The 21,361-nt window shown below is 39.4% G+C and overlaps 2 protein-coding genes across 2 annotated transcripts in view; one reads left to right on the top strand and one right to left on the bottom strand.

The window, feature by feature from the left end:
* Positions 1-142: 142 nt before the first annotated feature.
* Positions 143-11,494, top strand: CUNH6orf58 (chromosome unknown C6orf58 homolog). Its single transcript, XM_039707744.1, has 6 exons — positions 143-461; positions 4,472-4,558; positions 7,090-7,274; positions 8,334-8,467; positions 8,917-9,155; positions 11,367-11,494. The coding sequence occupies exons 1-6, from the start codon at positions 143-145 to the stop codon at positions 11,492-11,494; spliced, it is 1,092 nt and encodes a 363-aa protein (XP_039563678.1).
* A 6,581-nt stretch (positions 11,495-18,075) lies between these two features.
* The window catches only part of THEMIS (thymocyte selection associated), a 77,974-nt gene continuing 74,688 nt past the window's right edge, over positions 18,076-21,361 (bottom strand). The window contains exon 7 of the mRNA XM_039707372.1: positions 18,076-19,450. Coding sequence (XP_039563306.1) covers positions 19,441-19,450 — 10 coding nt within the window. The 3' untranslated portion in view covers positions 18,076-19,440. The remainder of the gene's footprint in view (positions 19,451-21,361) is intronic.

Here is a 21,361-nt window from a genome sequence, read left to right as displayed (position 1 = left end):
TCTGGCAACTCCACATCAGGGTCATGGCTGGGAAAGGGAAGGGAGACAAAGGCTTGTGTGTCTGAGTCAGCCTTTTGTCCAGCCCTCTCCTTTACTGATAAAAGCCCTGCAGCCACAATCACCTGGGTCACAAGCCTCCACAATGTGGCCCTGCTTTGGCTTACACACTCTTCTTGTAGTGACTGTTGCCCTGAGTCCTGTGACTGTTGTGGCACAGAGTGAAAACGATGTCACTGGAGATGTCTATCCCCCTCTGTGGGACCTGGCCCCTGAAAACCTGCTGGATTTCCCAGTAAAGGACAACAAAATTGTCATCAGCGCTTGGAACTATCAAGATCGACTGGGAGTGTATAAGAGCTTGCTGAATGCTTCAGCCAAATATTTTGATGCATTTGGACCCAAAAACAGTGGCAATATTCTCTGGGGATTACCACTGCAGCATGGGTGGCAATTTCGTACAGGTATGAATTATTTTCTTAAGATGCTGACTCAGCAAAATGTTTACTAGACCTGCTTAGAGGCTTCCTTACCAAGGTTTCTGCCTCACAAGCCCAATACGGCCTCAGACAGTGTAAACTTTGACAGAACTGCCAATTTGAAAAAGAAAAGCTGAGTGAACACCCTTACCTTGCTGAGAAATAACTATTAAAATTCCTTATAGGAAGAGGTCAGAACCCAGATTTATGGTATAGATGGGCAATATTTCAGCTAACTAAAAATCTTTGGAAAGGCATTCCCAGTTGCTTAAGTTCATGTAGACAGATTTCAGGGCATGCATTCTACAATGATGTTCTTAAATTGTTAACTAATAGGCTTTTATTTCTGTTAATGCTACAAGCTTCTAGAGGTGGTTTGAGTTTTATTTCTAAGACATATTTGAAAGTCCACATCTCCCTCTGAGAACCTATTTACATTTATTCTTCATGATCAGTTTAGAAGTAGCCTCCTTATTTTCTAAATATGTTTTTTACAAAAATTGACTGTTTTTTCTGTTTGTTGGTTTGGTTTGGTTTTTTGTTGTTGTTGGTTGGTTGGTTGGTTTTTGATTGCTTGTTTGTGGAGTTTGTTTGGTTATTTTGTTTTGTTTTGTTTTAAATTATGTCCAGATTCTAAGGGTTTATCCCCTAATAGCTGGTTGTTGTCTAGGGCAGTCATTCTGGTTTTCTTGTTGTCCCTGCCAGGGGAGCAGACACAGAAACACATGTGAAAGGTTCCTTAAGGCTAAGGCTGCAATATCTTATCAGGGGTAAACAAACACATCTGACTGCCTGTTGTTTTCTTTATTGGATGCAACCTGTAGTTACATGTGGTGGTGGTTTGGGTGACACTGTAGGTTTGAGAGAAGACGGAGGTCCTGCACCTGGTGGTGAAGGAAGCGCTGCCAGCATTTAGTCACACCTAATGGAAAATTTACTCTAAGTCAAAATGAGGAAAACAACAGTAAGAAAAATCCAGGCAGGAAACTAGCTGGCAAACAGCAACAAAAAGAATTTGGTTGGCGTTTAGGCAAGCTTTTTCCTCTTTCCCTTCTTTATTTATACAAAAAAAGACCAGATGAAATGTGTGGCTGGTACAGTGCAAGAATTGACCCAATCTGTGGCAGAGGCAATGATGACTGGATGCAGCAGCTGAGTGGTGACCTGCTGGAAAGGAGGAGTTGTAGAGTATGGCCTCATCCACAAAGTGAGGATGTGCCTTGTTGCAGTGACAAGTAGAGACAAGGGACATAGTTTGTGAGGGGAAGATTTGCCCCTGGTTGCATAGACAGGTAAAGATGTACTGTCACGTGCCAAAGAGTCATAGGACTGACACTTAGACAAATTTTTTTAATTTACATGACCAGAAGGTTAAAAAAATACTAAAAGGAGAAATATCGCTTAGCTGGAAGTAGTTTTGCAGTTAAAAAAAAAAAAAAGTGAGCATTTTAAGGATAAATGGATAAGGGACAAATAATAACATAAGTCTGGTGCATATAGTAGTGAGGTTAGCAAGGGCTAAACCTAATCCAGGTAGGCGGTGGGATAGATTAGTGATGAATGGCTGAAGCATTTGTATATGAGCATAATAAGCTTGGGCAAACAAAAGCAGGACTTGAGTTCATTATGCAAGACAACAGAATTTGAAAATATTACAAAATTTGTTGAATTAACAGTTCTGTCTTGTCATGAAAGTTATGTTACTGAGAGAATATTTTTATGGAGATGGCTCTGTATAAACCATGAAGAACAAGTGAAGCTGTTACTTAATAAGTGTGGTACGAAGATTTGTGATAATCCACTCAGGGACATAAAAGGAAATCAGTATTTTGCCTACATTTACAGTAGAGACAATGATCTTGAGACAGCATAGCTATTAGGAATGAGATTGTGGAGGCAGAAATTGTCACTTGAGATAAAGCTAAACTGAGAATCCTACCTACAGAAACTGAGGAAACTGGCTAGACTCTATCCCCACTTCACATACAGAAGTGCAAATCCAGGATCAGGAACTTTAAGATTCACATGGTATTGTATATCTGCAAAGCAGGAAACATTGTGCTTGTACTTAAGAAGAAAAAAGGAGATAAGAGCACATATATTTATTTGTCTTATATCAGCAGTAAACAAGATATTAGAATAAGTATGGAGGAAAAAATATTTAAGGACATGGAACCAGATAGAAAAAGGGATAAAGCATAGGTTATGTGAATTGAAAGTAGATTGTGTCAAGCTAATTTGATATCTCCTTTCATGATACAAATGTTGGGGTTTTTTCAAAGTTCAGAACTGCATTTACTCCCTTTGTAAAAGGAAAGCTTAGAATGAAATTTTTAAATGCTACAAGACAGAGGAACTGCAAATCTGGTAAAAGAACACCTGAAGGAGAATTTAGTGATAACTGTTGCTAAAAGAAATCTGCAGCTAAGTGGAGGATGTGTTAGGAGCTCTTCATCAGCAAGATGAGAATAACTACATTTAGCACTTTCAGTAACAACATTTCCACAAATAAAAGTGGAGAAATCTTGTTGATGAGGTTTCACATAGTTGTCAATAACACAGCTGGAAGGAACTATCAATACCGATTAGCTTGGGTAGACCTGAAGACTGAAAAAACAATGGTGTTAAGCACAGGGAATAGGAGGAAGCAGAGACAAGAAAAATGATGTAGAGATCTGTAAGTTCAGTTAATGCTTCCAGCTCCAATTTCTACATATCTTATAATTATCAGTGATACTGCCTGAGAAACCTTAATTTTCCTGAAACACCAAAGCTAACAATATTTGGTAAACCTCATGTACAATTCTTTGCAACATGTTGTCTTTTTCTTCTTATCCTTTATCCTTCCCATTCATCCCCTTTGCACACCAGTGATCTATTGCTGCCTATTTTTTGACAGTCTTTGAAGTAAAATTTTGAAAAATTTAATCTTTCTGTAAATATTAAAAAATATAATCTTCATTTAAAAAATGGGTTGACTTGCAACCCTCAGTGTTGCGAGTTCATATCCTCAGTGCTTGGCTACTGAATGATACAGGTTTGAGTAGCTCGCACGCCCCAAAGCACTAGCTCTGCCCAGTCAGCTGAGGAGAATAATTAGGATAATTTGTATGCACAATCTTGAGTGTAAGTATCAGAAAATTTGGTTTGGTAATGAGGTTTAGTTCTAATCTGACAGAAATGACACTGCCATTATTCAGCTGATTCATTGGAGGGCAAGTGCTTTGCAGGGCAGTTTGGGAGCTTCTGGAATAGCTCAAGTCGTTGCACAAGGCCATAGTAGTTGCATGTCATGCACTTAATGCAGACTTCCCGACACTCTGCATGACAACACTTAATGTACACGTATGGCATTCTTTTAGGACTTAGGCTATTTCTTCATGCCGTGTGCTTAAAGTAAAATATTCTGTCATGAGTAATTGTGAAATGTCTTGCACGTTTTCTACAGCAGAGATGCTTGCAAACTTTGCTAATTAGTTACAACAATGTTTGCGTGCTTAGCTTCACAGTAAGGCCACGTTTGTCTGTGTGATTAAGCTGGAAGTGATTCTGTATCACACAACCTAATTAGGTGAGGCAATTACTAGTACATTTAGTTTGTGCTATTTTGCTTGTTTAGCAGCTCTCCTGAACTAGCAGCCCTACTTCTACTAGAAATGGTGCTTCAGCTATGCATGTTCATGTCTGTATGAGAATGTATATTTATATGTCACTAAAAATACTGTGATGTCCTGATTTCAAACAGTTCAATAAATTCCCAGAATACATTTACAGTGAGGGATAGCTCAAAATTTAAACATTATCAAATTACTATGCAATGAGAAACACAACTACTTTAGGACTTTAGTTTATGAAGCAAAGCAATAGTAATTGTTTTGCTCCTCTAACCAAAAGTCTGCCTGCTTTATTCCTTTATGTCTCTTCCATCTCAGTGGGATTTCTTGTGTGAAAAGTTTGAGAAGTATTTGTTGTGTTATTTCATTTAATTCATTCAGGTAGGTTAGCAGACCCTTCTGGTGTGACTTCCTGTGGCTATGAAAATGGAGAGATCCTGTGCCAATCTGTAAGAAGCTGGTGGTCCTGTAAGTATATGCTGTCACACTGTTCTTCTACAAAATAAATTAATGTCCTAGAAAACCAGCTGAAAAATATTTCTTCCCCTTAAACTTCTCTATTACATTATAATTTCAGTACTATGTAATTCTCCAGTAATTCTCCATCACAATCTTTCAACAAGACACCTAAGTGTGATTGGGTAAATGATAGTTAATTGATTTTGACTACTTATTTAAGGAAGGAGAAAAAAACCCAACCAGTCTGCAGCCTTAAAAATATTTATACTGCAAATATTAATGTGAAAATGTGTGGGAAACACTATGACAGGTATATATATTTGTAGATATTTGCAGTTTACAATTAGTCCAGAGCAGATTTCTTCAGTTTAGATGCTTGTACTTAAAATTAAAACTTTGTGAGAAAAGCAGGAATCTTTATGATTCTTATATCATCCTTGGTTCTTCTTCCCTTAGCATATTTTCCCTCCATCACTCTTGTCCCTTGCTCCCTGAGCTTCCTTGATGTCCTGTTGTATGTTCCCCTTTTCCCCAGACCTGTCAGTAGGTGTGAGCAAGCAGCTCTGTCCCTTCCCTGCCACATGAATGTTTTTCCTTCAGTGGCCTTTGGATTAAGCTTTTGGCTGTGAATCAACAGTTAAATGTATCTTCAAGTGAACAAAGACATAAGCATAGATAAAATTAAAAATGTAAATCTAGGGCAAAACTGACTGTGGTGCTCACTTGAGCTTTGGTTTTCCCTCTCTGTGTTTGGATAACACTAGTGCTCTGTGGGACTGCACAGCCCTTTGCAAGCAGGGGACCTTCCTGGAATAGAATCTTCCACTTTTACTTTCTCAGTGCTTGAATTCCTGCTGTTCATTTACTTCTAAATATTGCATGTTTGCTTGATATACATTTAGTTGCCTTCAGAAAATACAAACTCAGCTTTGATTTACCCTATTGAAGCAAGAATATGTAAAGAGTCCTTGAGACTTCATGGAAACTTCACGTCTCAGTGTTCTGAGGATATGAAAACTTTCATCTGGCTTTCAGAGCAGCCCTCTCTGGCACAAGTAGTCACATGAAACCAGGAATAAGTTTAAACCAGAAACTCACATCTAATATACCTCAGGTGTATGGGATACTACCTGCTTAAGAACATCAGTCTCTTTCCCTAGAATAATATTTAGTATACTTGTGTCATGCATTGTTTTATGCCCTCTAAGTCACCCAAGCAGGTGCAAATATATAATATAGGCAAGAACACTTAAAATAATATAATCACTTTGTGATGTGAGTTCAAGGTTTCAATACTTTTCATTAAAACAGTGAACAAGAAACACGAGCCAGTTCAGCAATGAGTGCCAGTGAAACACTATCTTCTCATCACTTGAGAATTTTCCTTTTCACTTCTGACTGGCCTTACATTTTCTCCTGAATTTTCAACCAGGTCCACATTTAGGAGCTGTGTCACATGAGACAAGGGGTTTCTTTTTATATACAACCCTTTATATTTGTTCAGTCAGCACCCCCAGAGAAGCTGAAACCCTTGTGCCTGACCAGCCTGTCAGTGCCCCATTATGGGGTAGTCCACTCTATTGGAGCATGATTTGACCAACCTGTTTAGGGTCACACACCAGCAATGTTCCCACTTGGAATTGGAAGATATTTCCAGTTTTGTCAAGTATGTTATCTGCTTCTGGCCACTCCTCCCTTAATGCCCTTGAAGGACTCACACCAAATACTGTACTGAATAACACACTTTATTAACAAAGACACCGATGAACGCTGTGACAGGTTAAGGTTCAGAGATTGCTGTTGATAGTAACTGATTGCAAAAATTACTTTGAAGCAATATATTGACCAATTCTAATCCCCAATTAAAGCTAGGTAGAAATAATAATTTAGCTTGCACAGAATGAGGTTCTTGCCCAATAGGCATCCCTTTGGGGGAAGAAGACAAGTTCAGCCTGTTGACTCATCCAACTTACGGATGAGACCAAAGAAAGCCATCATCATAAAATAAATCTAAACAGATAAACTGAGGCATCATCCAAGCAATTTTCAGTGAGTAAAATATTTTTTAGCAGCAAAATTATTATTTTCCAGTAAAATATCACATTTTCCTTTCTCATAGGTCATGGGTACATAGAAGAGGGATTTTTAATAGCAACAATGCTTATGGAATACCCCTTAGTCTTTTTATACTTAGTTTGCAATTAATATTTGAGAGACTTTTCTTGTCATGTCTGTGACAGCCTCCAAAGGTTTAACTTTTTTCCATTAGTTTTTTTTCCTTTCCTGCAAAGTAAAGCACAGTGGAAGCTCATACAAGGTTCTTAAATGATGATGCATAAATGAACACTACAAATCATATCTAAATCAATACAAGTGTCATCTTTATTACATTTCAGTACATCTATTCCACTTCTGAACACAGTTGTATTTGTGGCAATTTGAAACAGTTGTGTTTGGTGTGGGAGAGAGTTCATTTTCTTATGTGGGAATTTTTAATTTGCTTGTGATTAACACCTGCTGCTTTTTAATTGTTGTTACAGGTATGAATTACTATCTGTCCATTATACCCTTTCTGGGGGCAGTGGAGGCTGGTCTCTTTGGGCAGCTGCCATATGAGATAGAAATATTGCCACCAGAGGAGCAAAAAGATGATTTCTGTTACAGTGTTAAGGACTGCTGGTCTCGCATGCCCAAGCTCATGGATGACTGGAAGGCCTTTTTTGAAGTAAATAATTTTTTAAAAATATGTTCATAAATTATACCAATATATTAGCTTTAAAAACTATTATTACTGTCATTTTTTAAGATTTAGAGAGCTTAGTTTGTTTTCAATAGCAGCGTCATATAAAAACAACAAGCAGGAAAAATGGAAAGCATAACATACAGTGAGTCAAAGAGAAGTAGGATAGGATTTTTAAAAGTTATGGAGTTTTTCCTTTAAGACAGTTCTGTATTTTGGTATCTGTTCCAAGACACTGTTTTGTATTCAATTATATTTGTATTCTTCCAATACTGCTTATATTAACAATGCAAAATAAGCCTGTGAGGTGGAACACTGCCCTTAAAAAGTGGCCTTTGGTTGGTTTTATAAGGTTTGTTTATTTCTTTCAACATCTAAAAACTTGAAAATGCTGAAACATCTTTCAGAAGGACACCTATTTATGCAAGTAGATATTATCTTTCCTGCTCACTCAGCTGTTCTCTAATCCCAAAAATAACAATATTTCTTACTTCATAGATTTAATAGCTATTTTTATAGCTAGACTACTGCAGTCAATATTTTTTATTGGTAGTCAAATAATTGATAATGAGCAGGAATGTTAAACTGTAAGTTCCCCTTAAACTGTAAGTGTGTGAAAGTAAGTCTTATTCTTAAGAATAAGACTGGATTTGTCTTCATAAGATCATTTTTCCCAGCATCATGTTTTAGAAGTTATTGTAAAATATCTACTACAAACAACCATAATGACAAGGATAATTTTCTTACGTTCAGAAGTTGTGGTCAAAAAAACATAGATAAGATTTTTAAGATAATAAGGAGTCCCCTATTTCAGTACTGGCAGACAGATGCAAAAGTCCACTGAATTTTTGTAACCAAATACTGAAATTATGTGAATAAAGCCTTTGCAATGTTGAAGTTGAAGAACAGCAACTATCATTAACTATTCAAACGCAATTTCCTTTAGCTTATTATTTTGTGAGGTATGTTCTTATATAAAAAAATAAGAATTTGGTTTAAACCTCCTCTCACATTCTCTGCCCTTTTTGCTCCCTGTTGCTGCAGTATCTGTTATCTACAGAACACAAGGTTCTGAGGTCTGCCAGCCTCTCCTCCTTCAAACTGGACGATGCCCTTGGCCTCATGTGGAAGGCTCACACCTCCTCCATTGCTTATGCACTCCCCAAATTCCAGGACAGGTAAGGGGAATATAGCAGTGTCCATGCAGCATCTTTCCACCTCCAGGCCTCTTTGGAAGGATGGTATCCTAACAAAGTCTGCATGACCCCCCATACCTTAGGCACCTGCTCTTTAGGCTCTGCTCTTCCTTCCTCCCTCTCAGAGTGTGGAATGACCAGTGAGAGATGGCTGCCCAAACTGCAATGACCACTCAGGCTCTGGGCTTAAAATGAGATGCTGGTTCCCCTCTGGGAGCCAGGGCCTGATTCAGGAGCTGTGTCTAATCTGGAAAGAGGCAGGGTTGCCAGGGGAAATTGGGTACAAAGTACCTAAGGAGGCTTCAAGTGACTGTGGTGCTGAGGCTGCTCAGGATTTTATACTGAGCAAAAACATTTGGGATAAATTATGAACTAGTGTATTCTACAGGAGAGTTCAGTTATCTGCCATTTTTTATTTTCTTCTCTTTCAGCTTAAAATATCTCTCTGATCCAGAAGCAAATTTTGGTGAAGACTGGGCTAATGCTGTAGATTTCATTGCCGCCACACACTTCAGTACAGACTTAGTGACCACAAACGAGTTCCAGGCTTTCCTGCCCCAGAGGATGCTTGTTAAAGGGGATGTTCTCCCATCCATTAGTGACTTCAGTCCAGAGCAAAATAAGGTCCTGGTATCACTGAGAGCTCTTCACAAAGTAAATAAAATGACAGGTATGAGCCTGACATACAGATGTCTGTTGTCCATAGGTATTTAATATCTTGTTCTCTCTACATACCTTTCTCCATACGAATACAGTGGGTGTTTGATATAAAGTATTATAACACATCAAAAATACAACCATAAGCAAACAACACACCAGACAGCAAATGCTGGTGGGATAACACTGACAATATGAGGGATTTCAGTGAGAAAAAAAATATATTGGGAGCAGATGATCTTACTCTTTCTTTTCCCAGTTTTCACAGGAACTTTAAAAACAGAAACTTTTTTTGTCAGTTGCATCTGAAACTATTAAGACTGTAAATTGAATTATTAGACCAGTTGAACAAAAACAAACAAACAAAAAGTAAATTATCATGAGCAACAGTTTTTGTGCCCACAAGTGTTCTGGTTTCAGTTTTTGGTTTTCTCTCAGTGTTTGATTTAACAGAGATCTGTCCCAGCAGAACTGTATCCTTAGTCAATGCTGTCTTCATTGTATTCACCAAAACAAATCGTACATCACCATCCAGTGGTGCAACACAGAATTACACTCTCCTGAAGATTCAGTTCTTTCATAGATTCTTTTGGGTTGGCTATTTTTGTTTGACCTTTATGAAGCAAAGTTATTTTGAATCTTTAAATTAAAATAGGATGTAAAAATACACTGAAAAATTGGCATGCATAGCTATGACACTTGTGATCCTTTTCTATCTGTACATTTCCCCAAAAAGTCTCTCACCAGTTGGATTTAAAGCTAAAAAAGATGTGAAATAAAGCTATGCAGTGCTATGAAAGAACATTTTCCCATCACATTTTTCACATAGCATTATTTGTTGGAATCTGAATAAGGGTCTGAACAGATCTATTGCCTGCTTGGCAGCCTATGACACAGTTCAGGGTTTCTTAACATACCTCTAGGAAGGGAGAGGGGCAGAGCAAAGAAAAGCATGACCAAAAGGACAGGAAGGAGGGATGAGAGCACCAGGGTAACACATCAGGTGCGGACAGCACTGCAGGGTGAGAGGGAAGGATGTACGGATGTTGAACATCATAAATGGAAGGAGAGAGAAGTTTCATGCAGGTGCAGCCATAACGAATCCTATAGCTGAAATCCCTTGCTTTGCAGGTAGAGATTTCCCTGCCTTTGCTCTAAGGGACGAGCTTTGAATTCAGCTGAGAATTAAATGCCAGCTAATTCAGCCTGGTAACTAATTTGCAGATCAGAAAAATGAACTTTAAAATAAATTTGACTGCATCTAAATTCACAGCCTCAGCAGGGACCTGAAATAACCTACCTTAGTGCTCCAAAACACAGGTGACAAAATATACTGGTTTTTAAATACGTACTGTGAGAGACAGGGTTCTCTACTGGTACTGCAAACTCCAACAGCAGATAGAGGGTCTTATTACCTCCTAGGACAGGACCCTGTCCAACCCAGAGTGAGACTGGATTTCTTGATTCAGAGTTTGATTACTCTTTATTTTTGTTCACTTGCCCCTGCTAGTCCAGCAGGAAGTGTATTGAGAGTGTTGTGCTGCTTCTAAAGCTTTTCTATTCATGGACTGTTGAATCAACTTTTTACCCAAAGGCAGAACAGGAGGAGAATAAATTCTTCTTACACTAGACATTTTTACCCTCAGATTTCCCCTCTATCCACTCTAAAGATGGGCACTGAGTGGATGAGGAGTAAACAGTGACTATCCTGCAAACCCGTGCTAATGCTAGGCTGGGTTGGCCAAGCCACATGTCCTAGAGAGCCACTGTTTATTACCTGGACAAAAGTATTAAGATCATTTACTTCCTTAGCTTGAGGTCTTAGCCGGCAGAAAGTGAACACTCTTTGTTTTAGAGTGAAAAAGAAGGCAGACCTGACTATAACTCCCAGGCTACTGCTCCATAAACCATGGAGCTACGTGCCAGAGCAGACAGAGACCTTCCCATAAGTCTTCAATCATTTCGACCTGCAACCCTGGTGACAAGGGAACAGGCCCCGTTGTCTGTCAGTACAAAGGACCCTGAGCTGAATGAATGATCGGCGTCTCTCTGCACACTTGTAGACAATTATCACCCCAACGGCAAGCTGCAGCTTTGTCCACATTTCTGTGTCCCCGTGAGAGTGTTGAGCGCTTGTTGCCAGATGCGCACTTGGTCCCGGGTACGCCGCGAGCTGCATGCGCTCCATGCTAAATTGATATGTCGTGTTGTGTTTCTTTCCAAGGAGGAGTGCTGCTGAAGCTCTGGCAAAAGGCTATGTCCACCGAAGCAGGAAGACAAAAGGGCCGAGAGCTGATTGAAAGCTTGTCTGGGAGCCAGAAGTTCGAACTCCTTGACCTAATAGGGTTTTAGGATTGTTTGGAAGGGGATGATTTGAAAGTTTCCAGTTCCTCGAGAAAGAGCGGTTCCAAGGTGGATTGATTGAATCTTTTAGCAGACGTGTCTGGTAATCTGGCTTTGGTAATTTCTTACAGCAGGATTTCCTGAGCAGCCATGCGTTTCTCTCCCTCATATGGAATCAATATTTTTAACCTTAATTTTCCTAGTTATCTCATTTGTTTAACTCAATTCCTTATAAATAAAAAACCTCACAGAAAAATCTTACTTTACTACTTTTTGTGGCTTTAGAAATAATGTATCCTAATTGGAGATAAAATTAAAAGCAAAATATATTCTGTTTCAGACTGTGGGCTTATTTATTTATTTATTTAATTTTTTTTTGTTTGGTTTGTTTTGTTTTGGTTTGGTTTGGTTTTTTTTCCCCTCCAGGCAGGGATTCCACCAGATATTTAATTACTTGATGATGATCATGAGAAACCTTTTTTTTTTTGAAGTTCTGGTCTAAAAGCAATGCCTTGACTGTTTCCCACCAAAACTGTTATTTCGCAGAGCAGCTGCAATCAAACTGGAAGCTTTCAGGCTTTTCAGATTAGATACCTGAGTACAGATAGACTCCCTTGCTCTGCTGTTTTGCAACAAGTACATGCCTCACGTGGTAAAACAGAGCCAGTCCCGAGCAGTCCTGACGCAAATTAATTTATTCCGCACCAGCTTTTACATGACAACAGAGATTTCTTGTACTTCATTCATTCCACTTTCTTCAAGAAAACTTTGATCTGTATATGAATTTATGTGATAATGTGCCCTGCATAACCACAGGTTGCTTTTCCATTGCCCCGTGTCTAATCCACTTGTTGTAGTATGTCATATATTGGATTTGGTTACTGAGGAAAAGCTGTATTTGCAATGTTTGCACTCCCAGTAGCTGGAACACTCAAACCCAAGTGTTGGTCCCAGTCTTCAGGGTGATAATACACATTTGGAATCCGTTATAACTTGAAAACAGAGGTTGTGGGGAGGTGAGTCAGGGGTCCTGCATACAGACAGGACTTGAGGTTTCTTGAGAAAGAAAGAAATGAATGAAAGATGTCTTTGCCCACAGCAGTGGGCTTGGAACCAGATGACCTTTCAGATCCCTTCCAATCCAAATCCTCCTGCAATTCTACGAAAAGAAAAAATTTTTTTCCATTCCATTTTCCCTGTTTGATTCGTCCTTTCTCCACAAACTTGCATGATATTTGCACTGTAAATTAAGAAATAATTGTCATCACATTGAGCAGTTAAACACCATTCTGTCCTTTAATGTCCCAGGACAAAGGTGTTAATTATTCATTGTCATGTAATGGATAAACTCTTAATGTACCATCATTAGCTAACAATTTTCAAAGGAAATACATTAATGAGGTGTAAGAAAATGTGGGAGTTTTTACCTTAATTACCTGGTTCATAGATCACAGTAATTAGATTCCAGCAGAATTTAGATATAATCCAAAAGTAATCACCACAGCTGCCAGCTGCTAAATATTAGGTTAGTTGTGCTCCAGAAAAGTTGGAAAAATTTTTTTGACCTTTTCTGTGGTTAATTTAGATTGAACTTAAGGTACGCTTTGAGAAAACAAAAGGAGTCATTAATACAAACTTTTAAACTGCAAACTGCTGCACTTGAGGGAGTATTTATAAAACACATTTTTAAAAAGCAAATTACTCCTTACCTGAATTTATGAAACATTAGGAAATATTTCTGAATTTTGAAAAAGTCTTCTTTCTTGAAACAGCATCAAGCATTTATGTATTTCATACACTTTGTCCTAATCCAACAAGACCAGTCAGGCAAAGACTTTAGAAATTGGCCAGCAATAAGTTTAGACAAAATATGAGATGGGGGATCCTTACAAGCAGAGTAGAGACAGATATCTTGAAATAGAATAGATGCGTGCTCACAGGAAAACTTCAGAGTATCAGAAACTAAACAGAGAAAAAAGCGTCAAGAGAAAGCTGTAGAGGTGTGGTAGGATGGCTTTGGAGAGGAATAGGAGAGCACTGAAAGAGCCTGCTTGCTAATAAGAGCCAACAAAAGGTGATGACACCCTAAGCTGGGGTTTGCCCAACAAGAAGGGTTCCCAAAGCAAAAAGGTTTTTGTTGCTCCCCATTAGTCTGGGGTTTGCTGCTCTCTTCTCATGCCTTTTACACCTGTGGTCTCTCTACTGAGGAATGGCTGGCATTAAGTAGGGCAACTTCTTATTTGATAGAGGTGGTATTTAAAAAAAGCAAAGCCACAGCTGGCTTCAGAAAGATAGTGGGTTAAACTTCTGTACACACTTGCAAATAGCAAGCCTAAGGGGATTGGAACAAACAGTTTGGGAGTGAAGAAGGGAAATTTAGAAATTTAATTGGTACATGATAAAGGAAGAACTTGGGAAAACAAAAACACACCAGAGAAGAGCCTGTCCATCCTCAAAACTTGGGCAGTAGTGCTGAATACTGTGCAGCACCCTCTCCACAGCTCACATTAGTCAGTCAGCTCCTTACTTCTGAGTGCTGTGCAGTTTTCAGTGCCTTTGCTACTGAGCGATCAGTTTCTGAGGAATGGTCAGAAGTGAGATTCTTGTCCCTATACTTGCGACACAGCTGCTGAGCCTTCCTAAATACTGTCCTAAACTTACATCACAGAAATACATAGGGGCTGAAGTTTCCACCAATTCTTCCATAAGGGGAATAGCAACTTTCCTAGTCCTTCTCTAGGAAAGGTGCCTGTGTCTTCAGAGAACAGCAGATAGGTGTCAGCAGGCACTTTAACTTTCTTAGGCATCAAGACATGGAGTTTACAGGGCAAACACCCAAGAAAGTCATTAGCAAAGATGTCAAAAACCTCTTTTTTCTTTCAAGTAGGAATTGGACTTCTAGGTTTTCCCTTCCCTATGATCCTAATCTGTGGAGAATTGGGCGTTCCCTTCCAGCCTACGCTCTCTAATGAATAATAAAGCACACTTTTTTTCTGATGGGAAAAATCGCACCTGGCAAGTGTGGAGGGAAGAGCATTCTTGCCCCAGGCAGCCTCTAATGTGGCAGATAAGAGGTTTTGCAGGGAAGCAGATGTAGATTTGGACTCTGACAGATAGAAACAAAACCAATCTAATCTAAGTATTCTAAGTGTTGTGCACAGCATTAAATACCTTCTTCATTTCTCAAACCCAAATTGTTCAGTTACTTTCTCTGACCAAGGCATTTTATCTGCCACTCTGAGCAGGGTTTGGAGGCTGTGGACCTTCAGTTGCTGCTACCAAAGGCAGTGAGATTCAAGATGCTGGAGACCTGTTATAACATTTCCATCACCTTAACCTCAGTGACCTCAGGAGGAGTACGTTTCCTCTCTGGTTTTGATATAATTTAAAAATATGAATATGCTTGTAGATCTGAGTCTAAGCTTATCATGGATTTAATTCTCTTTTTTTACAATGAGACACAATGGCCATGAGGTGTTTTAAGAACAATGTGCATGGCACAAACTGCTGCAGGCAGGGGCTGTCAAGGATCCCTTGGAGGGTGTTAGGGAGCCTGGGGCTGCAGACCTGCCTAACTGCACCAGCTGGAAAGGACTGCTTGGTTGGGAAGCATTGGCAAAGGCTCAAAATGGGGTTCAGAGGATGAGGAATGGAGGCAGAATCACGTAAAAATTTGTTAGAAGACATGTATACCTACTTAAAACAAGGGTAGAAAAAACATGATAATGTAAAAATGGTTTTTAACTTATTAATGCCTAATCAAACTCTCCAGGACAGAAAGAGCAATAAAATAAAATCCTTAATGTCTCTCACTTCCTTCTGCAAACTGTTAGTAGCTGTGGGAAAATGTGCATGAACTGTTTGTGTGTGTGTTTGCAGGAAAGGGCTGCAGCAGGTAAGGTGGACAGATAGTGGCAGTATAAACCAGGCTTCTGCACTAGTAAAGTAATTTCAGAATGAAAGGCTCTTTTTAGCTCTCCTTTTGTGTGTCATTAGGTCCCAACATACTAACAGATGTGACCACTGAACCTAAGAGAGCAGGCAACTGAAATAAGAGGGAAAAAGGAAAAGAGTCTTTTTGTTGACAAGGTAGCTGCAGTGCCACACGTGGGACAATCCTGAGCCCTGCTCAGATCCTTCCTCTGCACCATGTGGACCAGAGGAATTACAGAAGGGTGGGGTATTTACAAGAAAGGAAGATCATAACATCTGAGGTTGCCCTGGGAAGAGGTACTGCTTTCTGAGGCTGGCCTGAGCCTCTGGTTGCCAGCACTGCTTCATCTAGAGCCTCAGAGACAACGTCACAGAGACATGGGGATAAGGCACGTGGATGTACCAGCATTTCTCAGATCCTGGTGGAATCAGCCCCTTGACACACCATATATGTTCCCACATCTTCCCCAATGTTAACAAATATGAGGGATTTAAAGTTGCATGAGAAAATTAAATAGTCAGACTGAGCAATCCATCTTGGTACCCCCACTCTGGACAGAGCTGGCAGCAGTGGACTGGGGCAAGAGCAGCAAATGCAAGGCAAAGGCAGGGTAATCTCTCCTCTCGGCCTGCCAGCAGCTGGCAGTCTGCACTTATATCAAACCCACGTGGTTTATCAGTCCCAGAGAAAAAGAGTTGTGAAAGGTTATCTTAGAAAATACAAAAACCCAAGAAAAGATACAAAGTAAGTTTATCAAAGAGATTTATTATTGCAAAGCACAACAACACTCCCAGAACACAGATACATTAAGAAAACAAAGGAGGAAAACTAAAAACAAACAAACAGCAAAACCTGCCACAAATACATGAAGTAGAAGCAAGAGAATATTCTCTTCAGAGACTATCAGTTTTAACATGGTGTCAGGAAGTTGAAAGTTTATACGGTAAAGGTGCACCAAAGAATAAAAATGTAAGGAAAACACCTGGACAGTCTTAGAAGGGTTAGGAAAGATATAATATGTGTTAAGTGAATAAACAGTGGCTTCTTATCGGGAGCATTGTGGTAGATAAGTGTTCCTGTGACAAGTGTAATTTAAACAAAAGAGTTTTGGAGTTTAAAGAAGAATGCAGGGAGAAGATTCTTCTTATCTTCCCAGGCACAAAGGCTGGATATATCAAAAAAAAGTGCGTGTTGATCATCCAAACAGAAAATTCTGTCTCACGAAGGGCTTATGCACACATGGAGTGTTGTGGAAACAGCTGCTTCTGATCAGGTCCTCAGTGAGAACTCACTGGAAATACTTCTTAGCATTAAAAGAGATAAGCCTTTAAGCTAACAAGTCTGTGCAAAAGCTTATGCCAATCTTTTGCAAAGCAAATATCTTATTATTTAAATACACTTGTATTCTCTTCAGGCATAGCAATTGTGGTCTGTGTTCAACTAAAAATGGCTCTCCCTTCCTGAATGCAGTCTTCTTGAGCCTTAATGTCTGCGAGTGATAACCATGTCCCTCAAGGATTGCCATGACATTATAGCTTTGTCAAACATGTATTAGCAAACAGTATGAAATCACCGTGGCCATCTGTATGCCATAAGGGAACCACAATACTTATTAAGTCTTTAATATCGAACACAAGCCTTTTATTAGGATCTTTCTTCATGTCTCCTTCCTCCCCTCTGCTTTCCCCAACAAGATGGGATGTCCTTTCTTCACAGCACAAGGCAGCACCATGTTCTCTCTTTCATCCAGAACTGAATGCAAATGGCATTGTCCCACTGTGTCATGTAAACTGACCAGCCAGGACAGCTCCCATTTCTGTCGTAGGACATGGTGTTGGCTCACATGCTTGAGGAAAAGATGTGGGAGACATCTCTGCTACTTATATGCTTACAGAGTTCATTAAACTGCCACCTTTCCTCAGAACAATGAAACTCATTTGATTCTGTGAGGCTGAATATACAAGACAGAATTTCCATCACATGACAAGGGTGACAGAACCAGGCTCCTTATGTGAAAGGATCTATGCAAAGAAGAAAAATTGTTTCTTTGGAAGCATTTTGAAGGGAAGACTTTCCAGAAAGGGTTGGTAAGCCTTTGGGTTTTTCACTAGATCTCAAATGCTGATGTAGGATATCCAAAAGAATCTTAGGTTTGTTGGGAAAGTAACTGCATCCCATTTTGTTCACACCCATCCTAACACTTACAGCAACTAGAGGACACCTTGTTTTTTCCAGGCTATCTCAGCCTCTCCTTGTATGTCAGACTCTCCATGTCCTCAACTATTCTCATGGGCTTTTGTAGGACTCACTGCAGTATGTCTGCATCTTTCTTGCACCAGGGAGCCCAGAACTGACACAGCAGTCCAATGGCTTCACCAGTAGTGAGCAGAGAGAAGAATGACCTCCCTCTGCCTGCTGGCACATCCTGCCACCACAGCCCAGAAGGCTGTTGGCTTTCCTCTGCTTCTGTAGAAACCTGGTACTTTCCTGAAGGAAATCATGGTAGTAACATATCATACCTTTCAGAAATCCAGCAGATGACAATATCGCATTCAGCAGTAAAGTGAAAAAAAGAAAAAAAATCAGTAGAATACAAAAAATTTATTTTATTCACGTACCAGGCTGTTGAAACAAATGGGATGGTTTTGAGCTGCCAAAATAGACATATAGATTTTAAAAATGCTTAATATGTACTTAAAATACCCACAAGTGATGTGAGAGCCACTTTTGTACACACCTGCAAGCCGTATTAACCAGTGATATGCAAAACATTGTATGCTACATATGCATGGAATCAAAGTTCTCTAAGCGATATTCTTAATACTTAAATTGTAACTGATTTTAATGAGGATGAACATTTATATTGAATAAATTAATGTGAAACAATATTAAGAAATCTTAAATTAATTTGCATTAGTGAAAATTAATCATTCAGTAGAATTTTAATAGACAAGTCTGAAGACACTTTACTGTCTGATTGAAAAGACTTTTGCTTTAAACTATACTAAGGCATTTTTGTAGTTTTTGCTTTTTAACTCCTCAACAGAACTAGAAAAAGGGTATGTCCAGGCTTTCTAAACACATTCCCTTTCTCCACCCTGCTGATTTCTGGATATGCAACTCTGCTCAATCTTCTGTTGACTCTGGAAACCCCTGGCACATCAACTGTGTATTTATATATTGGTTCTTGATAGTTTTCCCTGAAATTCAAATCACTGCCACAGGGTTTTGGACCTATCCTAGGTGCATAGGGATGGCATGGACACTAATACTTCAGCTCCAGCTTCTGTCTACCATTGTGGCTGTATTTTCAGTGAATTGCTGAATATAATGGCTTTAGTGTGATTCTAGATATTAGTGGTACAAGGGGTTATGAAGATGGCAATGCTACATAATTTAGTCACTCCCAGGCCTTGTGAGAGGAGTGGCTTTGCTTTCTAGGGCAGATTACATGTTGTGCAATGGTACTAACTGTGCTTTGTTCATTATGTGAAAAAGTGGCAGAATCTGGCCATTTCCAGTTTTGATCCTTAACCTGAAGCACGTAAGACTGGCTAAAGAAATGTATGTCCACCTTAGACAATCCTTTATTACCCTTTCCTTCTCAAAAAAAAACCCCAAAGCCAAAACCCAAAAGAAGCAATCATGCAGTTGTTTCAGTAAAGGATGTTCCTTTTGCATACGCCCTACAGACGTTCAGGAAATAACCGGAATTTCAGGCGCAATAAGAATGAAGGATTGGACTTGGCATCGTTCTCTGAATTCACTAATAAATATGTACAGAAGAGTTTTGTCCCTTCAAAGGGTCATGAGACATTAGCTGGCTTGACTTCTTATTTAGGACAAGTAAGCAGTTTAGTTTCACAGGGGATTATTATAGCTAAATTACAGCCTTGTATGCTCTCCTTGAGTCAAGAAGGACACTTTCATGAGCAGATTTTTCTTACAGCTGTGGTCAATCTTGATGTGCAAAGGACACAGCTTCCTACTTGTTTCCAGTTAATTTCAGAATTATTTTCCTTCAGATGTCTCTGAAAACAAACAAAACATTATGACAGGGTGAAACAGGAAATTTTATATTTGGATTTAAAAATTGCACAGGGAGCACAGGTGAATGAGCTCTTGAGACAAATTAATGGCTGCAAGTTGGGGCTTGTCTGTACCATGAAATTGTTTGTCAGTACAATTACACAGCAATCCAAAGACTACAACAAAAATAAAGCCAATATATGACTCCAACACAGCTATGCCAGCAACTTTGCTTAAGTATGTGAAAATCTTACCATTAAATTTTTCTTTTACTGGTTAGCTTGTGCAGTTTAGGGAAATATTTAACCTTCACAGGACGAAAGAGCTCATTTAGTCAGTATAAACTGTGACTCCATCAAAAAGTTTTCCTAGTGTATCTCCAGTGTGATTACAACCATGGTGTCTCCTGTGTCATATTTTGGTCTGGCAGACACAGTAGAAGAGATACCTTCCTCTTGGGGACAGACTTTCCTAAGGATGTGCCCTGTGACTGATGCAACAGAGCTGCAGGCCTAGAGGGAAGTTAATTAATAATTTAATTAATATTTAATGGCAATGTGCCAGTGTGCCAGATTTCACCAGTAGGCTGTGTTCCCAGCTCTGCCAACTATAAAAACATGTTTGAACATGCCTGTGGGAGAATGGTAGGTCTTGTTTGAGAAGGAAGACCGTCTAGAACATCTACATAATCATGGTAGTCTTCCCTGCCCTGAGGGTCTATGAACCTTCAGCTACTTTGAGACAGGTCCTTTGAAGTCCTGCTTGAGTCAAAGCTAAGATTTGCAGCTCTTAGAGCAACACACTGCTTATTTGCCCCCTCTTGACTCTTCTCTCTGTAATCACCATTGATTGCAACCTGGAAAAATGCTTCACTTCTCATACTAGAGAGAAGTGAAAACAGCAGGCAGCTGAAAAATTATCTAGCCATGAAAATTAGCAAGGTAGATGATGCCCGCAAATCTGCATTGAAAGTTACTTAGGAAGGGGACTTTCAAAACTGCCGAGAACACACAACTACAGTCGTGGATTTGGGTTCCTCACTCCAGTGTACCCAAGGCTACAAAACCTGCAAAATCTGCCTCAACCATAGAAAAGACCAGAGGTTTTTCTATGAAAGAAACAGCTTGCTCAGAGGGTCAGTGGTATGACAGCTCCAGAGAAATGTCCTAGAAAAACAGTAAAAAAGGATTAATCAAGATGCACTGGGGTCAGAAAGGGCGATTTTCATTTGTAGCACTGTCTTTAGATTTCAAATATGAGGTAACCTGCATCTCAGCACAAACAAGGTAAAAAAATAAAGAAAAAAATTGCACCTTAATCTGTTTCATACAATTCATTTAAAAAAATTGGTACAAATGGAAAATAAAGAAAACTATTTTTCCTAACAAAACCACCTCAGCTGTTGAGTTCATGAGAACAGAAAAACACAGCTGTGTAGCTTTTTCATTCCTTACTGCATTTCCCTTTCTTTTCTACTTTTCCTATTTTGTATCCTATTCAATAAACACAGAAGCTTAGTTAGCTGAGACCATTCCTTTTCTGGCACTTGTGTGCAGTTCAAGTCCAGAAAGCAACCTCCTGAAACAGCCTGACAGCAGCACTCATTTTCAGCTCTCCAGGTGTCTGGACCACATTGTTTCTGTCCTTTTCCAGCCATACAGCTATCAGCACTGGAGACAGACTCCGCCTTTTGCAGGTTTTGCTGCTGAATTTTTTGTGATTGTTGCTGTTCCTGTTCCTGCATGCCTCCATCTCATTTTTGGTGTCAGGGACATAGGAGGAGACATTACAGCAGCACCAGAGTTATTCCAGTTCAATGATTGTAATGGACCTTTTATCTTCCCATTTTCTCACACCAGAAAAGCCACTGTTGATATTTGTAATACCGTCCAAAAGACTGTCAAGCTGCGGGC

This window comes from Passer montanus, unplaced genomic scaffold, assembly GCF_014805655.1.
Source record: "Passer montanus isolate IOZ18808 unplaced genomic scaffold, ASM1480565v1 scaffold2, whole genome shotgun sequence".
NCBI classification, from domain to species: Eukaryota; Metazoa; Chordata; class Aves; order Passeriformes; family Passeridae; genus Passer; species Passer montanus.
This window is presented reverse-complemented; position numbering and strand designations above follow the sequence as displayed.

Coding starts and splice junctions, on each gene's coding strand:
- CUNH6orf58 (XM_039707744.1), top strand. CDS start 143: ATGTGGCCCTGCTTTGGCTTACACACTCTTCTTGTAGTGACTGTTGCC. Junction 8,468..8,916: donor CTCCCCAAATTCCAGGACAG/GTAAGGGGAATA, acceptor CTTCTCTTTCAG/CTTAAAATATCTCTCTGATC. Junction 9,156..11,366: donor CAAAGTAAATAAAATGACAG/GTATGAGCCTGA, acceptor TTTCTTTCCAAG/GAGGAGTGCTGCTGAAGCTC.